Source organism: Dreissena polymorpha, chromosome 13 (genome assembly GCF_020536995.1).
Source record: "Dreissena polymorpha isolate Duluth1 chromosome 13, UMN_Dpol_1.0, whole genome shotgun sequence".
NCBI classification, from domain to species: Eukaryota; Metazoa; Mollusca; class Bivalvia; order Myida; family Dreissenidae; genus Dreissena; species Dreissena polymorpha.
In genome coordinates, this window is record NC_068367.1 from 5,364,908 (window position 1) to 5,392,623 (window position 27,716).

Here is a 27,716-nt window from a genome sequence, read left to right on the forward strand (position 1 = left end):
TGTACCGCTTTCTTGGGCGTTATGTGTATTCGTGATATAAACTGACCCTGCGTCTTACGGAACGATCCAGTTGCTCTCTAAGGGTTACGAGCGACGCTGACCGGAAATGCCCGTCAGAAGGGGTCATGTGGCCCCGCCGAATATATTTATCGACACGATCATCCGCAAGTTTGACGGACAGAGTAAGTAACTATGGAAACGCTTCATACATGATTTTACACCAACTACTGTTAAACATACATGTTTGACAACGACGAGAATCATTTATACTGATTGTGTATTTATCTCGAGTTTATCGTAATTTACATCCGCTATTTAAAGGGATCTTTTCACGGTTTGGTAAATTGACAAAATTGAAAAAAGTTGTTTCAGATTCGCAAATTTATCGGTTTAGTTGTGATATTTGTGAGGAAACAGTATTACTGAACATTTGCCATGGTCCAATATAGCCATTATATGCATCTTTTGACGATTTAAAAACCTAAAAATTATAAAGCGTTCTACGCGAAACGGTTGAATAATTTGGAGAGTTCTGTTGTTGTCGTTTAAATTTGTGCAACTACGAAGATTGCTTATATAACGTATAAAATACACATCCTATCTTTGCTTGGCAGGATACATGTAGCTCAGTTGGCTAATGCGTTTTTACTTCAGGATTCTGGGGGTTACTGGTTCGTGCCCTGCTGCGGAGTACTTTTTTTTTCCTTTTTTAAATTTTATTTTTTTAATTTTTTACTGGAGCTTTTAAAATTTAATGTTTACATTTATCAATATAAAGCATTTAATGACAAACTTCAAAACATCCCAAAATTTGTAAAAAGGCCCCTTTAAGTTCTGTTAACAACGAAAAGTGTATGCATTTGACATCTATATAGTTGTAATAACACCCAGCTACTGACCCTCAAGGACTGTAAACACTAGCTAGTACAAGCTCAAATCATTTAAGAGCTATGTATGCAGCCCACATGATCCATTCAGACAACCATAACCGTATTTATGTTGCTATAAAAAAATCTCTGTTTGGTCAGATACAGTCCCTGTCACTGTAAGGAAACCCAATGTTGGAACAATCAATGAAAAGTAAGGTTTGCGAGTCAATTTTCTCGTTTGATTTGACCATGTTGGTTTTTCTTGGGAGAGTGTTTACTTAAGTACAACAAAAGAAGGGTGACTTTATGTAAACCTCTTATTAAAACATTTAAACACAAACCACTTCATCAAGCGGCTTGATATTGAGTCTTATTCTGGGAGAATGGGGCTTAATGCATATGTGTAAAAAGTATTATCATAGATGAGCCTGCACAATCTGTACAGGCTTATCAGGGTCATTTTCCTCTTTAATGTAGTTTTTGTGGTGTCTTTTGTGAAAACAAATCCAGCCTAGTTGGAAAGTGTTGTCCAAAATTAACCTGTGTAGATTGCACTGGCTAATCTTCGACAACACTTTTCGCACATGAATTTAGCTTGGTTTTCCCATAGCTCATTAGCTTGGTTTTCCCATAGCTCATTAGCTTGGTTTTCCCATAGCTCATTAGCTTGGTTTTCCCATAGCTCATTTTATCTAATGCATACTGAATTATGCCAAAAATGTATAATATTACTTTTAATATAGGGCATTGTAATAATTTGCTGAATAGCTAGGCAATTATAAGTCGAATAAAATACAGCTGATATTATTTGAATTGTCACATCTTTCAAAGTAATGCTTACTTTGTTTAGTGTTTTTGGCAGTGTCTGTTTCTGTTTAACAATAGAGTAAGTATAATGACTTACATGTTTGTTTTGTCAATATACGGATATTCATACAAATCTTACCAAATTGGCAGTGGAGGTGGCATGAACTTATTGAAGCTTTGTAGACCTAGATCAGATTCAGCGATTGAATTGTGCTAGTTTCCAGAAAAATCCTGCCAGCACAAAAAAATGCATGTTAACTACACAGTAGTACTCAGTTAGTCCAAATAATTAGACGTAATCTACCGATTTCGATGTAAATCGACCTCATATTTATAGGAGTAAGTACTCAGTAAGCTATAATTACCTCTTCTTATTGTTCCCTATTGAAAGCTGGAAACCATTTTAGTTCCAACTTCAAGTCAAGTGTTGGCAGCGAATAAAGTGGAAACCTTTTTGTCTTTTTTTTTTATAAGCGGTTAATGTTAGCAATAGCAATATTTTTTTATACAATGATCTCTAGGCTTATGAAATGCTGGTTTTATAAGAGGCTTAAAGGCAGAGTGTGTTTTTTACATGATTTATTACTTCTATTTAGATCTGTGCTAATTGCGTGGTGCCATCGCCTGTTTTCATTGGTTAATGTGATAGAAGTGAAGTACTTCTATACACATTGCAAAAAGTACTGTATTGTTATTTTTGTAACAGGTTGTTGGTATTTTTGTACAATAGTGCAGGTACTATAAAAAGGCATACAGGATATCATGAGTAATTTTTTAACATAGTATATTACTTCCATTTCAGCCGTGCTGTGATAAAATAGGTGTTAATAAAGGTGCATAAAGTAACGTCCTACATTAGCCTGTGAAGTCTGGTCATGCTAATCAGGGACAGCATTTTCCACCTTAGCAAAATGTTTCTTTAGAAGAAACTTCTTTTAAAGGGGCCTTTTCACAGATTATGGCATGCATTGAAGTTTGTCATTAAAATAAATGTAAAAATTTGATCTAAAAAGCTCCAGTTAAAAAAAAATAGAATAAAATTAAAGAAAGAAAAAAAAGTAAACCTCAACTAGGCTCGAACAACTTACCCCTGGAGTAAGTCTATCGCTTAGACCACTTAGCCATGTGTGCTCATACAATGAGTGATGTATTTATACTTTATATAAGCAATCCTTGTAGTATCACAAAATATAACGACAATTAAATTATTTAATTGTTTAGCGTTGCATCTCTTTATAATTTTCAGGTTTGGAAATCGTCAAAAGATGCATATAATGTAAATTTTAGCGTATGGTTAATGTTCAGTATTACTGTTTCCTAAAAAATATTATAACTCCAAAAAAACGTGTGAATATGAAACTTTCTTTTTTCTTTTTGTCAATTTACCAAAACATGAAAAGGCCCCTTTAAAAAGTAAAATGTGTCCCTGATTAGCCTGTCCAGCCTTTGGACTGTACTGTGAGGCTTACATGTTTATGTGTGTCTGTACTGTGAGGCTTACATGTTTATGTTGGACTGTACTGTGAGGCTTACATGTTTATGTTGGACTGTACTGTGAGGCTTACATGTTTATGTTGGACTGTACTGTGAGGCTTACATGTTTATGGCATTAAACTTTAGGCACATGCATTAAGCCCTGCATCTCAGAGGCTCATATAGATCTATGCTAATGGACATCTCACCAACTGTTAATCAGATTGTATCTAAATATCAATCGCCAAATCAGCAATCGATAAATTTTGCGCGCCGGTTGCTAACAACCTGTCTGCCATTTTCTAGCTATTCGTGTCAAATACATGTGGACAAAATTTTGAGTTAGTGTTTTCATAACATGGGTAAATACCAGTGTAGAGGTGTTAATTTAGTTAAGCTTTTGTAAAGCGTTTCTGAGCGTGTTTAAAGTATCATAATACCCGTTAAACATATAGCTAATGTTCTTTATAAACTAATATTTGTGTGCATTGGCATAATAAATATATGACACAAACCCCTTTTACGTGAAAAAAAGTCCATAAAATTCATCTGCAATATATATTTACTTTATGTTTTGCCTTTTACTTGCAAATGATCATAATTAAATTTTCATATTCACGTCCTAATACAGTATTATTTAAGTTCATTAACTTGATAATATTTTTTAAGCAATTTTTACATGAGTACTTTAAATAAAATTTTCTTTCCTAGACTTGGGATATTGCCTCAATGTCATTGCATCTTCTTATATTAGGACTAGCTAACAACAAAAGTTTAAAAATAAAAGTTTAGTTGACCTACAAACCCTTATTTTGCCAACATCATTGGAAACAAATGAATCTTTTAAAAGATGGAAATTGTATGCACTGTTTTATGTATGAGTACATTAAGGTCTTAATCCTGTCAATAATACTGACAGTTTTGCCTCTTTTAACAGAATATTATTATTGTTTCTAGACCTTTGATGCAATACATCAAATAAAAGAGACAGCTAGAATTTCATTTGATAATGCAGCATTCAGCATCTTTATGTCTACCATTTCTGACAAAAAATTTAAATAAAGTGATAATAAATCTTTCAGACCTGCAGTTTTTGTATTACTGGTTTTAAATATTCTCCATATGAAATATGAAGTAAAGATTTGTTCAAAGCAATTCAAGAAACGGAAGCATATTGTATGCATATTTAATTATGTTCTTTGTCTGTGTTGTTTGTACTCTGATTATTTTCAAAAAGTGTTCTGGTATGTTTAATTTATTCCTAAGAAATATTCTTGGATTGTGAAGAGAATTCAATGGATCTCAAATACATCCGTTCTCTGATATGTAACTCTAATGAGACTTTCTTACTTTCTGAGAGTGTCAAGGAAGCTCATTATACTGGAATTTATAGACTGTGTCTTAAAGTCCCTCATTTGAAGTAGACATTCTATAATTATGTTCATTGAACAGTCCTGGATTACCAGTTGGGCGAGTAGGCAACTGCCTCTAGGACCTGCGACTTTTAGTGCCACCATGAGACCAAGACGAAATAATTAAATACGTAAATATACAGACCACAGTGGATGTTTTTCTTAAATTCTTTATCTAATGATTTATAATGTCGTGTTGGTATTACGGTATTATAATGACATTCTATAACTATAAAAGGACATGGTCACATTATATATCTTGCCAACCTTAGCACTGGTAGGCTAGTTTAACCCTTTGCATGCTGGGATATTTGTAGTCTGCTAAATTGGTGTCTGCTGCATTTCTAAAATCATCATTTCCTTCATTTTTTTTCAAAGACCATATGCGAAATGAAGGCCATATGACCATGGTATACCATGGCTAAACCATGGTTGACCATGGTCATATGACCATGGTATGACCATGGTTTACCATGGCAGACCATGTTTTGTTAAATGGCACCACAGTCTTTGGCCATGGTCATTATGACCATTTGTTAAATGGCACCACAGTCTTTGGCCATGGTCATTATGACCATGGTTGACCATGGTATAATACCATGGTTGACCATGGCAAAATACCATGGTCATGATGACCATGGTCAAAGACCATGGTGCCATTTAACAAAACGTGGTTGCCATGGTCATATAACCATGGTCTACCATGGTAGACCATAGTCATATGGCCTTCCTTTTGTAAAACGGCACCACGGTCTTAAGTTAACTTTTTGGCGTTGAACACTTGTGTGGAAAGGCTCATAGTCCTAAAGGGATGTGTCCAGGGCCATTGAATTACTGAAAGAACTTAAAGATAAAATTCAACATTGTAATTAAATCATTAGAATTGCTGACACTTCATCGGCATGTTGGTGAACAGTTAATGATGATGAAATGATTGGTTATGCTTCTGATATGTTGATGACAAAAACATTCATAAAGCAGAGGAAAGAGTGATACCATGTAGCAAAATTGGGAAACATAAGTGAACACAGTGCCAAAGAAGTTGAAATGAAACCAATGGCTGATCAGTTTAGCCGGTAATTTATTTAAGACTTACATTTCCAAATATAACATAAACCATGTGCCTTCATTCAGTTGCAACTTCCTGTGCACACAATATTCTTCCTTTGTAAAAACAGCAATGCAACCCAGGCGAATTGATGACCATGGTAGACCATGGTCACCGTGGTTTTTGATGGTTGACCATGGTATTTGAATGTCATTTACATAAAATATGCAATCATATTAATTGTTCTTGGAAGAATTAAAAGCACAGTTTAATAAAAAGTTTTAAGGCCATCTTATTTCAAGAACAGTTGAAGATGATATCAAGAACACAAACATGTACAACAATTAACATTATTGCATATTTTATGTAAATGAACATTAAACATCATGGGAACGGACTATAATGAAAATAAAAGTAAATTTGTTGATCATGATGGTCCATGTTTTAATTTACCATGGCCTACTATGGTCTGTCTTTTGTCACCATTGCTGACCATGGTCCATGTTTTTTGTGACCATGTCCAACCATGGTCTGTCTTTTGTCACCATTGCCAGCCATGGTTAACAATGGTCACCATTGCAGACCATGGTCCATGTTTTTTGTGACCATGGCCAACCATGTTCCTGATCATGTTCCACCATGGTTTTTAATGGCTGACAATCAAATACCATAGTCAACCATCAAAAACCATGATGACCATGGTCTTCCATGGTCATCATTTTGCATGGGCACTATCAGAATAACAAACAGTTTGGATCCTGATCAGGCGCCACGTTTTGTGGCTTCTGATCAGGATCCAAACTGTTTGCAAAATCCTTTAAAATTTGGTTACAGCGCTAAAAGGGTTAAACGAGTGAAATCAACTGGACACTGGTGTTCTAGTAGTCACTGGGCATGGGGTGTGGGCTTAACAAAGGTCTTCTACCTATGGGCATAGGGTGCTAAATAGGCCACTGTCATTGAAGCTTTCTTTCAAGTTTGTATTTTAATATAGAGATTTTTAGTAACAGCCTTAGAAGTGCATATATGTACTACTGAGACATTCTTGATTTAAAAGATACCTGTTTCTTACTGTTAATGTACTCCTTTAAGAAACACGATTTTAATATAGCTATGATATTTGAATTAAACTGTTAATTTTTGTTGTTATAGTTTTTTGTAAGATTTTTTGGCAATTTGTGCTCTCAATTGTTTATTTAAGATTTTTTTAAATAATCCTTCACAGTTCAGGGTTCTTAAAGTAAACATAAATTCACCCATTATGTTTGCTAAAATATAAAGCTTCTTTAGGTATCGAGGACTGACCATGGAATCCAAAAAATATTTCTAAATACATCAAGGTTACGCTGAATTCTCGAAATGGTATATTGAGCTGAAACAAAATGTATGCAAATTTTCGTAAGCAGGTTATTTATCCGAGACAAAGGATTCTTCATCCTCCCAATCCGAATAGATGCACAATTGATTGGGAAATGGTGAGAATGATGTAGGGCTTCCAGCCAGTGCAATTGTCGAGAAATTTGTGGGAACCATTTGTTTTCAATTCATGAATGAAAATACTTTTAAGATTGAAATTTTTATTGATAAAGGAGTCTTGAATGTAATGCAAATGATAAAGGAGTCTTGAATGTAATGCAAATGATAAAGGAGTCTTGAATGTGATGCAAATGATAAAGGAGTCTTGAATGTAATGCAAATGATAAAGGAGTCTTGAATGTAATGCAAATGATAAAGGAGTCTTGAATGTAATGCAAATTCTACAATTGCAGGTCTGCTGGCTTGTGTGTAAGCTTTTGATATGTGTATTAATGTCAGATGTAAAAAAATGCATGGGTTAACATTATTGAAATGTCTTAACATTTGATAAAACAAATGAGACACCCTCTGTGAAAAGGAGGTTTAATGCATGTGCGTAAAGTGTCGTCCCTAAGTAGTCTATGCAGTTTGCTCAGCCTATTCAGGGACAACACTTTCAGGGACAACACTTTCAGGGACAACACTTTCAGGGACAACACTTTCAGGGACAACACTTTCAGGGACAACACTTTCAGGGACAACACTTTCAGGGACAACACTTTCTGCCTAAACTGGATTTTTGCTAAGAAGAGACTTTCTGTAAACAAAAAATATCATGACAGCGGAAAGTGTGGTCCAGGATTAGCCTGTGCAGACTGCACATATCTGGGATGACACTTTACGCACATTGAACCTCTTTTCACAGTGCACGGCTCATGTTTTCAAGTCACATTATTCTGAATTTCAAGTTCCATCTGAAAAACTCAGTGATTTCAGTAGCTTTTGAAAACCAGGAGTCAAATTAAATGTTCAGAGGTCAAAATACTGATGTCCTAAATATTTTGTTTTTGAATATTCATTCATTGCTCTACAGATGTTTCTTTGTATAATTTTAGTATATTACTAAACAAAAAGAGCATTTTGTGTAATTTTAAGTACATGTTAGTACATGTTAGTGGTACCTGTAGTTTCAGTGGTAGAGTCAAAATTTACAAAATTGCAAAATGCTTGCATCAAAAAGCAGGATCACGCTTAAAATGAAATCCTTGTTACTTTAAATGGGTACTGTAAGCCTGTAAATGCTCAGTGTTAAGAAGTTTCAAAATTTACCACAAAATCTCTATTCCTAAGTTTCTTGCCGTAAAGAAGTCTTAAAACATCTCTGATTTCTTGGTCCCATATTTCACGCCATTTTCCGATTTAATCATGTACCATGGATCATGGGTGAACACACCATGTTTACCTTATACAGATATGAGTCTGCATATGAGAAATGTGTTCCAATATAAAGATATGGTGGAATCCGTTGTGGTATTTTTTTTATGGAATCCCTGTTGAAGCTGTTTGAGGAAATGCAGTGCTCGAAGGCTTTATTGTCAGGAACTCTTAGTTTTACATTTCAGGAATATCAATCAATATTAATGTACAAAATACTACTACTACTACTGCTACTTCAACTATTTCCACTACTACTGCTTTTGCTTTTACAGCTTCTGCTGCTACTACTTCTACTACCGCTTTATCTTCTACTACTACTACTTCTACTACTACTACTACTACTACTACTACTACTACTACTACTACTACTACTACTACTCATGCTACTGCTACTCAGCTACTGCTACTGCTGCTGCTGCTGCTTCTACCGCTGTCGCTGCCGCTGCCGCTACCGCTACTGATACTGCTACTGCTACTACTACTACTACTACTACTACTACTACTACTACTACTACTACTACTACTACTACTACATGTACTACTACTACTACTACTACTACTACTACTACTACTACTACTACTACTACTACTACTGCTACTACATTTTCTTCTGTTGCTTCTGCTGCTTTTGCTGCTGCTGATACTGCTTCTACTACTTCTTCTTTTTCTGTCAGTACTTTTACTTCCCTACTTAATTTATTTAAGGGCTTATTTATGGTATTTATCTGAGACACTTAAAATGAAACAATATTATTTATATAGAAACACGCAGTGCTGTATGTATGTCATTTTGTTAAGAACAAATACATATCTATTGCCACAACATATTTATCTATAAAGACCTGCAGTGGGTTTCTATGGAAATCAATAGTGAGCATGCATTATAATAGCCATTCTTATGTTTCATTAAAAAAAAAATACCACTACTTCTTTGTGTCTGCATCCACTGATATTGTCTTCGGTATGTTTTTATAGGGATAATACACGTTTTTTAGGGCATGATCATCTGCGGGTGCTCGAAAAATCTGTTCCTGCCCGAGTGTGTATTTTAGCTATTATTGCATAAACAAACCACAAATACCAAAATAAATTGAAATAACATTGAAAACCATATGTCTTGTTCATTCAATATCGACAAAATAATATGATTATTTCATATGACGTCATACAGTTGATATTGTGTTTTACATATGCCTCACTTGGTTATCATCAGAAATGACAGGGCTTTACCTTCGGATAGGCAGTTTTCGATTTAAAATGTGTTTAAACAGTGGATTAATGCAAAGTTGAAATGCAGCCGCGCAAAATAAGAAATGAGGAATTATTTTGGAATTTACTGGTCGTGATGGATAAATATATCGTCAAAATAAGTCATTGTTTTCATTGTTGTTTTCTTTCGTACAGGTCTATCTTATTTCGTGCCAACTAAATTTTCTAAAAATTAATACTGCCAACATATTGTCACTCAGAAGTAATTTAAGCAAACAGCAGGAATGTTGAATGTACATAAACACTTAAATTTACAGCATAATCTTTTGAATGTGTTGAGTAAATTATCTTAACTTCTTTGACGTTGCCAATAAATAAAGCTGTTGTCAAGAGAGTGTAGATGGCATAATTTGAAAAGTGGATTGAAATATTCATTTCCTTTATCCCTGTATGCATGAGGAAACTTGTGCTTATTCAGTTCCCCATTTATGCTTGGAAAGTCGTCAAAGGCTGGAGTTATTAACAAAGTTCATATTAACTTCATTGAATCCAATGAAAAATGGGAATTAACTGCGCGCGGACCAGTTTATGAAAATGAAAAACACATACCAGGGCTTGAACGGCATGTGAATCGCCTTGTTAATAGACGATTTCTCCCTTTCAAGCCCTCCTTTTGCCAAGTTTCTGCACCCCGCCAGAGGGCATGATAGAGTTTATGCAATAATAAAAAAATATCATCATAATTTTCAGTTATAATAGTAATAATAATAATAATAATAATAATTGATGATTAATAATAAATAAATAATAATAATAATGACCATTATAGCAACAATTTTAACAATAGCAATAATACTAACAATAATAATAGTAATAATGATAAGAACAATAATAATGATTCATTGAAACCTGTCTAAACCGAACCCTTTGACATCTGAAAACCTATCAAAATCAAACAGCCAAATCAGCTGTGTTTTTGTAATCTCTATTTTTATGTCCCCCACTATAGTAGTGGGGGACATATATTTTTTTGCCCTGTCTGTCTGTTGGTCTGTTGGTCTGTTGGTCTGTCTGTCTGTTTGCGCCAACTTTAACATTTTGCAATAATTTTTGCTACATTGAAGATAGCAACTTCATATTTGGCATGCATGTGTATCTCATGAAGCTGCACATTTTGAGTGGTGAAAGGTCAAGGTCAAGGTCATCCTTCAAGGTCAGAGGTCAAATATATGTGGCCAAAATCGCTCATTTTATGAATACTTTTGCAATATTGAAGATAGCAACTTGATATTTGGCATGCATGTGTATCTCATGGAGCTGCACATTTTGAGTGGTGAAAGGTCAAGGTCAAGGTCATCCTTCAAGGTCAGAGGTCAATTATATGTGGCCAAAATCGCTCATTTTATGAAAATTCTTTTGCAATATTGAAGATAGCAACTTGATATTTGGCATGCATGTGCATCTCATGGAGCTGCTCATTTTGAGTGGTGAAAGGTCAAGGTCAAGGTCATCCTTCAAGGTCAGAGGTCAAATATATGTGGCCCAAATCGCTTATTTTATGAATACTTTTGCAATATTGAAGATAGCAACTTGACATTTGGCATGCATGTGTATCTCATGGAGCTGCACATTTTGAGTGGTAAAAGGTCAAGGTCAAGGTCATCCTTCACAAGGTCAAGGTCATCCTACAATGTCAAACATCATATAGGGGGACATTGTGTTTCACAAACACATCTTGTTGTTTATATTTGAAACATGTCTTAAAAGAAAAGACTCAGAATTTAATATTATTTAAGTGTGAAATTGCAATGCTGCATCTAGGCATTACCCGGTACATGTATTATAAAATATATTATACCAGGACGTTGGTGACATGATAACGATGCTTATAACACTTGGCCACATGTAAGAAGCTAATTAATGCTTACATCAATTAATAAAATTAAAAAAAAACAGGTAAGTCGTTTTCATTTTACGCTACCTTTTTTATGCTGTTACGAAATGATATTAAAATATGCAATTTGTAAACAATATTATTTTAAGATGTTAAAAACATTTCTATAATAATTGCTACACACGCACGCATTATATAAACTTTATTATAACTTTTACACGTCATCATGTCGGAGTATTAATGTCAGTCATGAATTGTACAAAATATGCATTTTATTATAAAATTGATCATACAAATATGGAGAATGTTAAAAGTTTAAACTATAGAACATTTTGTTATTTTCATGCAGTCGAAACCAGATGGCTCCAACACAATGGGACAAACAGCAAAAGTTCCAGCTAACTGGCATTCGAGCCAACCGATTTCTAATAAACTTAGGTTTACTTACATGAATCTGCATTAGATTTACAACACCAGTTGAAGAGTTTTCATACTGCCTAAACTCCATACTACTACCTGCTATTGAATTTATAAGAACCAAATAAATACTTAATACTTTCATTCATCAATTTTTTTAAAAAGTTACGCATACAGTCAATAAAATATTATATACTAAAACGACATGTGAAAATTGTTACCGGATCTGTGAAAACAGTTCAAGCCATCTGATAATTTGACCCTCGCGTATTCAAGCAATCCGAAAAAATTATTTGAATATAAAGCAATAAAAATCGGTGCTTCCAGGAGAGTTTAGGCCATGCCAGTTCCAGTGACTGGGTTTCAACTGTATTTAAAAAAATTAACATAATAATATTATTTTATATTAAAAACTTACTGCATTCTGAAAAAACTTGAATAATTGAACCCCTAGAAAGACTGGTTTAACTGTAAAAATAAACTATCCTCTGTTTCCTCTAGTAATTGTCATGTACATCATTGGAAAGGTTAATCCAGTTATGCATAGCGTCTAGAAAAAAGGCCTTGGCAAACAGCGTAGACCCAGATGAGACGACGCATGATGCGGTGTCTCATCAGGGTCTGCGCTGTTTGCTTAAAGGAACTGTAAGAAATATTCTAAATATAGAAATAAATATACTAGACATTCTTATTTTGGAAATAAATTGATCCAATTTAGAAGGATGGTAGAGTCCACAAGGCATAAATGGGTTAAGCAAGAAACAGATTGTATATCAGATATAGAAATGTGTGTTACAGTAACAGCAGTTATATGCCCAACAGTTATTTGTATTTTCTTGGTGAGCCAGTGTTGTACAGGGCAGCTGCCTCCATATCTGACCTATCATCTACAATAGTAGTTTGTACATGCAGCTTCACAACAGGATTGAAGTGATATGAGTCTTGGTCTGGTAACAATGGGCTTAACCCTTTGCATGCTGGGAAATTTGTGGTCTGCTAAAATGTTGTCTGCTGAAATTCTAAAATTAGCATTTTCTTCGATTTTTTTCAAAGAGTAGCAAAACAGTTTGAATCCTGATGAGACTTCACAGAACGTGGCGTCTCATCAGGATCCAAACTGTTTGCAAAGGCCTTCAAAATTCGGTTCCAGCACTGAAAGGGTTAATGCATGAATGTTAAGTACATGCTAATCAGGGATGAAACTTTCAGTTTTAATTGAATTTTTTATTGACGATGCTGCGAAGCAGCTCTTCTAAGTTATCATACCATGAACAAATTCTTAACAATGGCGACCTATGTAAAAGACCGAGCCAGTCCGATTGAGATAGCTCGATTTTTCTAATTGGCATACCTCCCTGATTATCATTGATAAAGGTATAGGAAGCTCAGCTATAAATAGGACAGCATAATTCTGGGCAAAAGATTTAATAATAGTTTGAAAATGTTAATTTTAAATCAGTTATATTCAATCCATTATAATGTTTATAGATCAATGAAACAACTATGCATTTTCTGTATTGTATTTGACATTTGTCGTGATTCAGTAAATACATTGCGAATTAAAACGTATATTATTAACTTTCAATGCGATTGTGAGTGTAAAGAAAATGAATTATTTCGAACCTGCCATTTGTAAACGTTGTAGCGACTATGGTATATAAACAGCATAATAGCCGTATGATATCTGCGAAACTCGCTCTTATGCGTGCTTTCTCTTTTTGCATATTTAATAAACTTTTCAAACAGAAATTACAGAGCCACATCAGTGCACATACTATGTTTGATAATTCATTCGTTTGTTGGATATTGTTTGCTGTTTTAAACACATATTAAGTCATATCGCGGAGATTTAATTAACCTTATCATGTGTTCATGGGCGAACTCGCGTATTCAAGTGCTGTTATGACTATGTGCTCATACCTACTTTCGGGAATCATCATGAAATTATTGCCGTACTTAACGAACAAACATGCCAAAGCTTATTGAATTAGAGAAAAAAAAAACAATAATCAAAAGAGAAAAATTATATGTTCATGCACATGGGCATGTGAAATCAAGTCCGTTGACATAGCATCATTAACTAAAATAGGAAAGGAAACAACCAAATATAAAGTTTGGTATGATATACATGTGAAATTAAAGAGCATGGTGTAATTATAAAGAGCATGTTAGGTATTGAATATATGCGTAAATGTAATGTTATAACCCACAAACGTTTTACTGTAACAAAACGTTTTTTTTAAAGATAAGTGGTACAGAAAATACACGTCGAATATCTTTTTAAAGATATTTCTTGATATATTTGATCGAGCATGTAACTCGCCTCCCATTTTTGCTGAATGGATCAAGTTCCCCACGGGTACTACTTCCCCAGACCCCCAATTTTTTTTTCGTACCCTACATTTTTAGTACCCAATTTTTTTCGTACCCAATGTTTTATCTACCCAAATTTTTGCTCATACCCAAAAAAAAATTCGTACCCATTTTTTTTTCCCAACCCAATTTTTTTTTTAACCAAATTTTGTTTCATACCCAATTTTTTTTTTGCATAATTTTTGTACCTAAAATTTTCGTACCCATTTTTTTTCCTACCCAAAATTTGTGTACCCGTCATAAACAATTGTGGAGATGTAGATAAACTTAAATTGATGCTTTTATATCAAGTACTGTCAGTACTTTGATTTCAAGGAGGTCTCTTCCTTTAAAGCCTTATTTGAAATAAGAAATCAAACTTAAAATAGACTTTATTTAGAAGATTTTATTAAATAAGACTGTTAATGTTTCATGTTTTGAATGTATTTCTGTAATTTTCTCTCTATACTTTTAGTATTAAAAGCTCTCTTCCATGACATTTTCATAAACCTTGTGATATTTTATATCATTTTGAGGGAAGTTCCGACTTAAAATCAATCTACATAATATATATATATATATATATATATATATATATATATATATATATATATATATATATATATATATATATATAGTTAGTGTGTGTTTTTTTTCTTAGCAACACCTTGAACTTTTTGCAATATCAGATCTTACTCTGAGATCAATGTGTGCAGCCATAATGTTAAGAAATTGTAGGCTTATAAATTGTTTGATATCGCAGTTTTTCTAGAAGAAATAAACATGGTTACGTCATACCACATAATTGAAGATAATAAGGTAATTCTGTACATGATAAGGAATGTAAAAAAAAACAGGTGCCTGGAATACTGGAATAGATAGAACAGTTATCCAGACAGTTTAAGATGTTCTTTGGTGCAACAAGATCAAAGATTAAGTGCTTTTTAACTTATACCTTTATGTAAAAGTTAAAGAAAGATTATACCTCAGGATTGTCACTGTCACACATTTTTAATACCTTAAATATGGGGCATGCTCTGTGAAAAGGGGTTTAATGCATGTGCGTAAAATGTTGTCCCAGATTAGCCTGTGCAGTCCGAAGCAGAGGCTAGTCAGGGACAACACTTTCCTTATAAACCTGTTTTTTGCTAAGGATAGACTTCCTTGAAACAGAAAATATCATATAAGCGGAAAGTGTCGTCCCTGATTAGCCTGTGCGGACTGCTTTACGCACATCTATTAAACCCCCTTTTCGCATAGCACGGCTCATATATCATAAATCCTGTACACACAGCAATGACTGGTACCACCTTTTGCAGAAATCTAGAAAGTGATGTGTTTTCAGCAGAGATTAAGTCATCGACAGATTACAAAAAAAAAATCCATCACCAATTTGGAAAGTTAAGCAGCTTTATAAGTTGCAACTTGATGTAGTTTTTAAGCAATCATTTTGCCTTCATGAAGTGCTAATTACCCTCCTGTAATATAAGAAATTGCCAAGAACATCAAACAATTGATATAAAAAGCACAAGAAGTTGAAGCATCAACTTGATCGATCTTTCCCCTGCGAAATGTTGTTCTGCAGTTCACGAATAATTCGTGAACAGTTCATGAACTGTTCGTGAACTGAGTTCATGAATTGTTCACGAATAGTTCGTGAACAGAAAATGAGCCACGTCTGTGAAAAGTTCTTGAAATTTTAGTTCATGAACTGTTCATGAACACTAATGGCATGAAGTGTTCATGAAATATTCTTGAAACCTAATGGCATGAAGTGTTCATGAACTATTCTTGAACCCGTGTGGCATGAAGTGTTCATGAACTATTCTTGAACCATTATGGCATGAAATGTTCATGTACTATTCATGAACATCATTGGCATGAAGTGTTCTTGAACAGTTCATGAACAACACAATTCTTGAAAAATTCTTCAGGGTTTTGCTGTTCACGAACAGTTCATGAACATTTTCCTTGTATTTTTCAATGGCTCATTTTCTGTTCACGAACTGTAAGTGAATAGTTCATGAACCATAGTTCTTCAAGAGTTCATGAGCTGAGGTGGCATGAAGTGTTCATGAACTATTCATGAACAAGAATTTGTCAATTTATGCAAAGGTTATCATAAGTGTTACTAAAGCTCAACAAACAGGTCAGGGTAAGAAGAAACAAGTCTTGTATTAGCACTTAACATATTGATAGCAACATATAACAATAATTTAAATATAACACTAATAACTGAGATACAAGTGGTTTGATAATACTCTTTAAATTTCATAATACAACTTTGCACTATATGTTCATGAATAATTCATGTATTGAAAAGATTATGAATAGTCTCATTTTCAGTTCAAGAATCATTTACTAATCAATGGTTTCCCTGAAATGGTTACACTTACAGTGCCAAAGAACTTGAAATGGAACCAATGGCTGATCAGTTCAGCCGGTAATTTATTAAAGACTTACATTTTCAAATATAACATAAACCATGTGCCTTCCGTTTCAACTTCCTGTGCACACAATATTCTTTCTTTGTAAAAACAGCAATGCAAAGTACATTGAGTTCTTGATATCATCTTAAACTGTTCTTGAAATAAGATGTCCTTAAAACATTCTTAAACTTGTCTTTTAAGTCTTCCAAGAACAATGACAGATCCTTTTAAGAACATATTGGATTCTTAAAAAGTCCATCATACGTTCAAAAACATTGTGTAGACCTGTTTAAGAACATCAGAAGGAAACATGTTGTTCAAAAAAGTGTTCAAGAATAGTTTAAGAATAATTCAAGAACAGGAAAGGTCCTTAAAAAGTTATTGAAGTGTTCCTGAAGGCAGTTCTTGAACTGTTCTTTTACAAATGTTCTTAAAATTCTCTAGAACAGGTCAAGAACTCTAACTTACAGTGGTGAAACTACTATGCATATTCATACTAACTTCACAGGTTTCACAAATCTACAAGATTTGTATGCTAGACATTTCAATATTACTTTCAAAAATATGTATGAAACATCTAGCACAAAGGAATTCATGAATTATTCATGATGGATCCTTAAAGTCTGTCTCAGAAAAGTCATTAGAAATACTTGTGCATGAAATGTTCATCACTAAGTATTTATGGTTAGATGAAGAACTGTTCATGAACTTTGAAATGTTCAACAATAATTCATAAACAGTTCATGAACATGTCTTAAGAACAGTTCACGTCCAAAAGTTCATGAACCAAGCTAAGGAACTTTTTCAGAACCGTTCATGAACAGTTCTTAATTGGCTTGAAGTGTTCATGAAATCATGAACAACATTTCGCCGGGGTAAGAAAGGAAAAATCATGGGTTGCTGCTTCATGAAATTCCACCATGAACACAGGAGATCACTAAACTTGATTGTTTGATCTGGGCATTATTTATGAAACATTTTATTTTCAATTACTTATTCAAGGATAACTTTACTTTGAATAACTGGTACACAGGTGGAGAATTATATATATGAACAGTTTTACTTTAATCATGATATGATGTATCTGACATTTTGATTGTAAAATGATATTGGCATGTATCAGTTGAACCACGGGGATCTCATTTGAATGGGTCGTGCTCTGTGAAAATAGGGTTTAATGCATGTACGTAAAGTGTCATCCCAGATTAGCATGTGAAGTCCACACAAGCTAATCAGGGATGACACTTTCCGCTTTTATGATAGTTTTCATTTCAAGAAAGTCTCTTCTTAGCAAAAGCCAAGTTTAGGTGGTGTTGTCCCTGATTAGCCTGTGTGGACAGCAATGGCTAATCTGGGATGACACTTTACGTACATTTATTAAACCCCCTTTTCACAGAGCATGGCCCAAATTCACTTTTGACTTTGTATATAATGAGTAAAATTCAGTTGAAATTTTGATTAACAGATTCCATGTCTCTGTTCCTTAAACCATTAAAATGTTGTTTAATTAATATTAATACTGATTTGAATCACAATTATATTGTTTATGCTAGTCTGGGACAAACCCGCCTAATTCCATCTTTGAGCAGCACAGTAATGTTCTATCAACTTATTACACTGTAACTCCAATATAACGCGGCCAATGGGGTCCAAGCCGCAAAACAGCGTTATAACGGATCCGCGTTATAAGTTTTGAGCTCATTTTCTGCAGGGCGCTATAAAAAAACAGGTATAGAATAGCCTATAATATAGGTCATGTATATTGCCATGCTGTGTTGACGCAAATACATGCATATAAACCGAATCGTATCGATAACAGTATACATACCGCTTTTCTTATGTGCACATTTATCCGATAATCCAATAAAATTGCAACATCACTTAAAAAATAATAGTCTTGAACATTAATGACGATATATGTTTAAGAAATTCGTAAACACAACCGTACACATATATGCCATTTTCAGAAGTGTTTAGAGTACAGTGCATTATGGGGCAGAGCTTTCATTGGACGAGCGACTTTAAATTTAGATTGAATGCAATACGATTCATGTACAAAAATTGTTTTATTGCGTCATACGCATGCAAAAAACGTGTTTCCCGGGGACTTTCTGATACCGCGCGAAAATGAAAGTGAAACTCTGTTAACAATTACCGGTACACTGCGTTCGCATGTAAATAAATCGTCTGCATTATTTTATTTCTTATACACGAACTTAAAGATTAAATTACATAATACTAGAATAATAATGAAATGAAACAAAAATTTGTTTTATACAGTGGGCAGTATATTTCACAGCCGCTCATTTAATATAGTCAAACTGCAACCATAACAAAGTAAGAATGTTTTAATCATTTTGAATTACTTTAATTGTATAACTATCCCGCTTGCACTTAACTTATGGAAATTATCGCACTGAACCGCTCTGATGAGGAATACATGTAATAAACACTGACACGCGAGTTTTTCACACCTTTATTGACATTACACAACAGATTAACACCAATTAGCTGTCGGTGTTGTTTAACCTCGAGGCGATTATAATCGGTTCAACAGACGGTTGAATAAAGTAATCAACATGTGATTGCCGCCATCTTTGAATTGTCTGAAAATACATGAAGTTGCATAATACGGATTTGAATCGAAATCAAATGGAAGGTTGGAGAAAAAATGGGATCCAAGCACCCCCCGCGTTATATTGGATTCAGCGTTATAAAGGAGCGCGTTATATTGGAGTTACAGTGTAATATGAATCTTTGGACCAACAAACTAAAAGGACAAACAGAAAGACAGAGCAATCTATGGACAAACAGAAAGACAGAGCAATCTATGTTAGAGCAATCTATGTTCATTTTAGCCTTGTTCTGGGACAACTGAGCTTATTGCATGTGCGTAAAGTGTCATCCAAGATTAGGCTGTTGAGTTTGCACAGGCTAATCAGGGACAACACTTTCCACCTACACTGGAATTTCTTGAAAAAGAGACTTTCTTAAAAAAATAGACACATAAAAGAGGAAAGTTGTGTTCCTGATTTAAGCCTGTACTGACTGTGACGTTACACTTAACACATATCTATTAAGCCAAATTTCCCCAGAACGCAGCTTATTTATTGGTCTTTTGGTGTAAGAGAATCCCGCAAGCATCTTTTTAGCTGTCTATAATTCTTCCCTTGCTAACCAAATAAAGTGTGTGAGGGTGGTAAATTGGAGTCAGTTGGTCCATTAATTGATCCACATAAAATGCTATACATTTGTGGGGTAAAGTACTTCCATATTTTTCTAGCGATTGGATTGAATCTTGAAAAAATGTCATCACTAAAAAGTGTAGAAAATGAAAGACACAATTTTCATGTGCAGTTATAAACCATTGATCTTATAAGTCACGCGGCCATAAAAATTGTTGTTAGTTTGAGGCAACTACTTCTACATTACTTGATTGAAACATGCCATCAAAATAAGGTGTAGACGTTAAAGACACATTGTGCATGCATATTGTTGTATTGAATATAAACACCCATGATGTTTTGACAATCTTGACAACGTTTATGTATGAACATATCAGATTTCAGTAGTAAGCAAACTTGAGCCACCAGAGTTATGTCCCTTTGGTTTCTGTTAAAACCCAAACCAAAATCGCAAGCTTTTTTTACATGATTGCTTCAAGCTTGCATATGAAGCTTGCAACAAGCTGAGAATTGGAACCTGACGCAGCAAGCTTGCACAAGCTTGCTGATGATTCTTATTTGCAAGCTTGCCACATGGTAACACAAGCTTGCAGGTTTCTATAAAATAGTACTTTCAAGTTTGTATACAACCTTCCAATCTGAAAAAAGAAAAGAGGCCAAATTAACAATTTATATTCACAGTTTATATATTAAAGTATATACATATCTACAAAATTGACACATTTGAACATTCAAAGAGTTAGTGTCCTAATCTAGCAGTTGCACATATACTGTTGATTTTGTCCATGTAAGCTGAATCAGACTGGCAGGGTTTGCCATTGTCTTTCTTGGGTGCATTTAACCCTTTGCATGCTGGGAAATTTGTCGTCTGCTAAAACATCGTCTGCTGAATTTCTAAAATTAGCATTATCTAAGATTTTTTTCAAAGAATACTATCACAATAGCAAACAGTTTGGATCCTGATGAGACGCCACATTCTGTGGTGTCTCATCTGGATCCAAACTGTTTGCAAAGGCCTTCAAAATTCGGTTCCAGCACTGAAAGAGTTAACACAAAACATTTCACAGCCAGTGCGGCAACTCTAGGGAAACATGTTGTTGATATTAAAGTATTATGGTCCTTCCTTGACCCTTTGGCGCTGGACTTTGCAAGTTGTTCCCTGCTGGAACGGACATTCAGCAAAGTCAAATTGTATGGATTATTGGCTCCAACATGCCGTACTTATGAAAGTTGACCTTGAGCAATGTACACTTTGTAGTCTGGATGAAGGTGAACCTTTTTTACTAATTTTCAGCTGACATGCACTATATATACTTTGAAATTGTCCACATTAACTTTAAAGCGGCCCATCCACACACAATATCATTGTCAATTTAATTGTCAATAATGAAGATTGACAATAAAATTGATATTGAATGGATGATATTAAAGACACCGTCAATGTATTGAAGAAAATCAGAGAACTCAAATACCGTAAATCCAAGAATATAATACGCCCTCGTGCATAATACGCACCCCCGAGTTTGGTCAAAATTTATCGGTAAAAATTGAAAATCCAAGTAAAATACGCACTAAAAATAATCAGTGTCCGAAATCGTCCATTTCCGAAAAAATGTGTCAATATATTTTTGTGTTGTGAAAATAGCAAATCAATTTGGTGTTGTCAACTATCTGTTTTTGTTGTTATGACAGTTGCATAATACATATCTCTGTCTATTGTTTATATTACCATTGATTGTTACCGATAACACACGGGCCCCTTGCTGACATCCGGGTCAAGCAGTCATAATTTCAAAAGAAAGAAGCAGAGACGCTGTTTTTTGTTTTCACATATAATTCAATTTGACAATATTGGGGACGATAATAATTATAATAATAATAAAGTAATAAGAAGACAAAATGGTTACTTCCGTTTTTAAAGTTGTCTAGATGAATTACTTTTCCTAAGTGTTACTCGATACTTTAATATAACTTAAAATACAATTAAACAGCTCGTGTTTTTCATGATTTCTTCAATTAAAATACGCTGCTGTCATTAAGGCTAGTTTGGGAGTAAAAAACAAATTAATTAATTATCACCTTTCAGTTTAATTCGGCAATCGGCAGACAGGTGTAATAGACTTAGTTCTGGCTACCACAACTTTAAATGTCGCTTTTTATAATTTTTTACTGGCGCGACTAATATATATAATTATTATGGACCAACCCCATTAGGGAAGTCAACCAGAAATTCCCGAAAAGTTGACAGTTAACAAAGACCGGTCCAAAACAGCTTTTAAATGCAGTTATTGGCCTAAATCAACCACTTGATCGGAAAGATTGACATTTTTCACATTTAACTGATACATTCTTTCACAAAATACTATCTTAAACATTTAAAATTTATATATTCTGCTCTTACATATCAAGAAAAACAACAATGTGACAGACTTTCTTGAAATGCAAATCTCCCGAGATTTCACGGTCATGTGATGTTATTTCAATTTTTAGTAACATACAATGTGCTCAAGTGTTTTCAAATTCAGAATGACATTTCGCGGTATTTTAGATTATTCTGGCTTGTTTTGTAGACAAATTGTACTGTAAATACAAACTCAAGTTAAATATTATTTAAAACTACCTGATTCACACTGAAATCAGTCTTATAATCCACCAGTAGCAAGTTGTTAATCACAAATAATAGATTTCAGAAAACGAAAGTGATGTTTACAATTTCAGCTTTAAATGTCAAGGTCGATCCGAAAGTATCCAAATAAAAACTTGTCACATGACAAAGCGATAAGGGCGTCAAAATTGTGAATTTCAGACTGATGAGAGTTATTTTTATCTATTGTAAGATGCATTTGAAACATTTGAACCTTAATGTATTGCCCGATGCAGTAATTTATATTCATTCACCAATATATGTAGAAATGTATCCAAGAAAATGATTTTTCTTTGATTTATAGTGTGACATAAATATGTTACGACTCTGGTTGACTGTCTATACAGGGTTGGCTTCAGCATACAGGTATGTCAATACTATAAACTGTACGCTGAAGTCTCTTTAGCTATAATAGACTCTATTAGCATCATAAAACTAATTATTTAATTACCACTCTTTACATCAGATATGGTAAATATGCGGTAGAAAGATAAATAGTGGTCAGCTAAGAAATATTTATTTACGGGTGTTGTCAGTTGTTTTTTTTCATTTGCTAATCTCTTTATACGACTTTGCGTCCGCTATTTTGTAGGCAGACGACGATATTAACTATGTATTCAAAGTATAAAGTGTCTGCGCATGAATGACCCAATATTATCCGATAGCACCTCCCGTTCTCACGTTTCATACAACAACGTCATTTCATGTGTAAGCAAGCTCAATGTTGATTGGCCATCTACCATGCGCACTTCAATAACAATAAGATCAAGCGATGTCTCATAATCTGGTACAGACCGGGTTTTGTTTACTGTTCGAATTGCGAACACTTTCATTAAAACAAAGAGACAAATATAGAAAACCAGTCCGATATAAATGGCTGATGTTTTCAATGAAAATTTACTAGATTTTCGCATTTTCACAAATAAGATTTTTATTGAGCCTAATTCTCAATATTTTCGCAAATGACTCAAATGGCGAACGACAGCGCGAGCCCTGTTGCACCCCTTTGATGTAATGGTGTAGTTCAAAATGGCTGCCGTGAAGCGAATAACAGCGATTAAGTTGAAAATTTGCACAGGAAAAATTTTGTTCTGCTTTAAACTTACACACCCCCTACTTGAAGAAAAAATAGGCAGGTAAAAAAGTGCGTATTATATTCGTAGATTTACGGTATTTATTGATGCATTGTCAATTTTCTTTCTTGTTTGAATGATGACCGAATTACAAATGAACAAAATATGTGTACACTTGAGGGCAAAAAATGTTCTGCCGATATTATTTGTCAATAAAATTGACAATGATATTGTGTGTGGATGGGCCGCTTAAAGCTTGTGCAAGCTTGCATCCAAAAAAGCTTACACAAGCTTTCAAGCTTGTGGCAAGCTTGTACAAATTATAACTTACCTTTTCTATGGGACTTCAAATGTATCAAAATATGTATAATTATATCTAAGTGGTAAAGGGTTGATGATAATGCAAAGGAAAATAATTAGAATTATACTGTGGCTGTGCTAGGAATCAAAATTAGGATCTATAGATTCAAAGGCCTTCTTGCTGTCACTACACCATGCAAGGCTTTGATGTTATAATTAAGTTAGTTAAAACCTTGTATCCATATCATATACACCCTATGCTTAATTATCAATAATTAGAATTACAAATGCTTAATAATTTTTACAATTTTGATTTATATTTTTACGTTTTTCTGAGACAGGGGTTGTATTTGCTTGTTTGAATTGAATGCATTCAAGTGTTTTAAGTCCCTGTTATGAGAATGTGTGGTTTTGTTAGCAAAAGTTTAAGTCAAGGAGCAAAATTATCACTGCTCAAAACATAAACAAATTAATAACGACAATTGTCTTCATTGTTATCTTTGTATTCTGTGCTTTTGAGTAAATCTTGCTAGGTAATGTTTTTGAAACATCTTGCAAAAAGGTAATTAAGGACTTTATTAGCACTGATAAGGTGAGCACTATGGGCCAATGTGGTCCCTTGTTTTCATATTAATAACTAAGCTGCCATTAATGTGTGCTTTCTGCATCTCATCAGAGGATGTTTAATAGACTTTGATTAATAGTTTGATTGTATTGATTGGATTGGTGTATGATATCAATACAATATTCTTTACAGTCTCTTATTGCTACACCATTGTCTGTTCTTCCCATGGATCTTTCAACAAAGCTCATGGAGTCCTCTCAACTCAGGAGAACTAATTATCTTTATGCAAACAGAACAATTTCTAAATTGAATACATAAAATATCATGTATTAATTATTAATACATAAAAATGTGATAATTATACCATTGTGCATATGGATTTGCTTGTCATATCTTATATGTAGTGTTGCAAGGCTATTAAAACAAAATTCTGTTGGAAGTTTTAATCCTTAATGGCAGATAATATGTTATAATATTACCAGTCTGTGAAATGAATTGTTGACCCTCTTGTCATATCTTTATAGTAGTGGTTTTAGGCTAAAGAAGCAAACATCTATTGCAAGTATTAACCCTTCACCCCTTATAAATGCATTTTATTGTATTGTAGTCCCTCAGAAAATCTAATTAAATTTAAAAACTACTTAAGAATCAAGTTTTAAAGGCTTCATTTGAAACCTACTGATACTGATGAGCAGCAAACAGCATAAAACATGGACAGACTGTGAGTTACTTGCAGGCTGTTCTGGTTTTATGCTCAGGTTGAAAAGCCATTTTTACTGGGCTTCTGATGGGGAAAGTGTTAATCCTTTATGGCAACTATTCATGTGTAGCCTGCAGTCTCATGGCGACTATTCATGTGTAGCTTGCAGTCTCATGGCAACTATTCATGTGTAGCCTGCAGTCTCATGGCAACTATTCATGTGTAGCCTGCAGTCTCATGGCAACTATTCATGTGTAACCTGCAGTCCCATGGCAACTATTCATGTGTAGCCTGCAGTCTCATGGCAACTATTCATGTGTAGCCTGCAGTCTCATGGCAACTATTCATGTGTAGCCTGCAGTCCCATGGCAACTATTCATGTGTAGCCTGCAGTCCCATGGCAACTATTCATGTGTAGCCTTTAGTCTCATGGCAACTATTCATGTGTAGCCTGCAGTCTCATGGCAACTATTCATGTGTAGCCTGCAGTCCCATGGCAACTATTCATGTGTAGCCTGCAGTCCCATGGCAACTATTCATGTGTAGCCTGCAGTCTCATGGCAACTATTCATGTGTAGCCTGCAGTCTCATGGCAACTATTCATGTGTAGCCTGCAGTCCCTTGGCAACTATTCATGTGTAGCCTGCAGTCCCATTGTGTTAAGATGTGCATATTAAGTGGAATATTCTGCTATTGAATTCAGTGCATGTTAAACATGAATGAATGGGTACATTATGTAAATGTTTAATGGTTACAAATTGTGTATATATCAGAATAACATTGTATATGTATATAATAATTGAGTTAGTTATTTTGATTGATACATTAATACAAAAGATAAACCCTTTTTCACTCAGAAGCAAAGTGAAAATGGCTATGTGCAAACAGCATAAAACCAGAACAGCCCGTGAGAAACTCGCAGTCTGTTCAGGTTTTATGCTGTTTGCTGCTCATCAGTATATTAGGGTTGGAAATGACGCCTTAAAAACTTGAATGTAGTAAGAAAGGTCTTTAAATATATTTAATTTTCGAAGGGACTATGCGTCAAAATACGTATCTAAGTGGTTAAGGGTTATTTAGAGACCTTTCAGAGTCTGAGTTCACTGTATCCTTTGTAAATGTTTATTTTTTGCACAAGAATGAAACTCCAGTTTTGCCATACAAATTTACAACTTCATATTGCTGTTACAGCTAATAAAAATTGTGTTTGAATAAAAAACCCTTATGTTTAAATCTATCAAAACTGAAAGTTTTTACTTTGTAGTGTTTGTATAACAGAATTATTTAATCTAAATAAGAAATTTAACAATACAAAGATTCTATGGTATACAGTAAAATAGATTCTTGAAAAATTAAAAAATTTGTCACCTAAAATGCTGTTAAATTAGCTTGCTATTTTTATGTCCCCCACTATAGTAGTGGGGGACATATTGTTTTTGCCCTGTCTGTTGGTCTGTTGGTCTGTCTGTTGGTCTGTTTGCGCCAACTTTAACATTTTGCAATAACTTTTGCTATATTGAAGATAGCATCTTCATATTTGGCATGCATGTGTATCTCATGAAGCTGCACATTTTGAGTGGTGAAAGGTCAAGGTCAAGGTCATCCTTCAAGGTCAGAGGTCAAATATATGTGGCCAAAATCGCTCATTTGATGAATACTTTTGCAATATTGAAGATAGGAACTTGATATTTGGCATGCATGTGTATCTCATGGAGCTGCACATTTTGAGTGGTAAAAGGTGAAGGTCAAGGTCATCCTTCACGGTCATAGGTCATATATATGTGGCCCAAATCGCTTATTTTATAAATACTTTTGCAATATTGAAGATAGCAACTTGATATTTGGCATGCATGTGTATCTCATGAAGCTGCACATTTTGAGTGGTGAAAGGTCAAGGTCAAGGTCATCCTTCACAAGGTCAAGGTCATCCTACAAGGTCAAACATCATATAGGGGGACATTGTGTTTCACAAACACATCTTGTTTGCTTTTAATATTCAGCAAAATTTCAGATATATTTTATGAATAAACGTATAACAGTACATTATGCTTTTCATTATGATTCTTATAGCGCACATCCCACATGGGATGCACTTGTGCATAAACATGTGTATGCAAACAGAACAATCAGTAAGTTGCCTTATTCTTCTGTGACGTTTACCAGCATATGAAAAGGAATAAGCTTTTAGTGGTTTCAAAAATGTGTATTAAAAAAACTTGAAAAATGTTTAAAAACAATATGGGAGTTAGGTTCTGAGAAAACACAGCATAATGCATATGCTGAAAGTGTTGTCCCAAATTAGCCTGTGCAGTCTGTACAGGCTAATCTGGGACAACACTGTGACGTATAAACTGGATTTTTGCCAAGAAGAGACTTTCTTTAATAAACAACAACAACATAAAGCGGAGAATGTCATCCCAGATTAGCCTGTGAAGACTGCACAGGCTAATCAGGGACAACACTTTACTACATGCATTAAAACTCAGTTTTAGCAAGGCTCTGGATAATTTCAGGGTTTTGTAATAGTGTGACACTTTGCTTTGTGGCTACGGCTGACAAATTCATTTTATGAGCGCCAGAGGAATAGAATTTATTTCTAAGAAGTT

At 34.3% G+C, this 27,716-nt stretch overlaps 1 protein-coding gene and 1 long non-coding RNA gene across 2 annotated transcripts in view; both read left to right on the top strand.

The window, feature by feature from the left end:
* The window catches only part of LOC127855433 (potassium voltage-gated channel subfamily H member 6-like), a 110,815-nt gene that overhangs the window by 211 nt on the left and 82,888 nt on the right, over positions 1-27,716 (top strand). The window contains exon 1 of the mRNA XM_052391014.1: positions 1-182. This exon is cut by the window's left edge and continues 211 nt beyond it. Within this exon, the coding sequence (XP_052246974.1) occupies positions 107-182 (76 nt within the window). The 5' untranslated portion in view covers positions 1-106. The remainder of the gene's footprint in view (positions 183-27,716) is intronic.
* Positions 10,666-27,095, top strand: LOC127855437 (uncharacterized). The gene is made up of 3 exons (XR_008037529.1): positions 10,666-10,891; positions 11,052-11,197; positions 27,007-27,095. It is a non-coding gene; the product is annotated as an uncharacterized LOC127855437 (long non-coding RNA).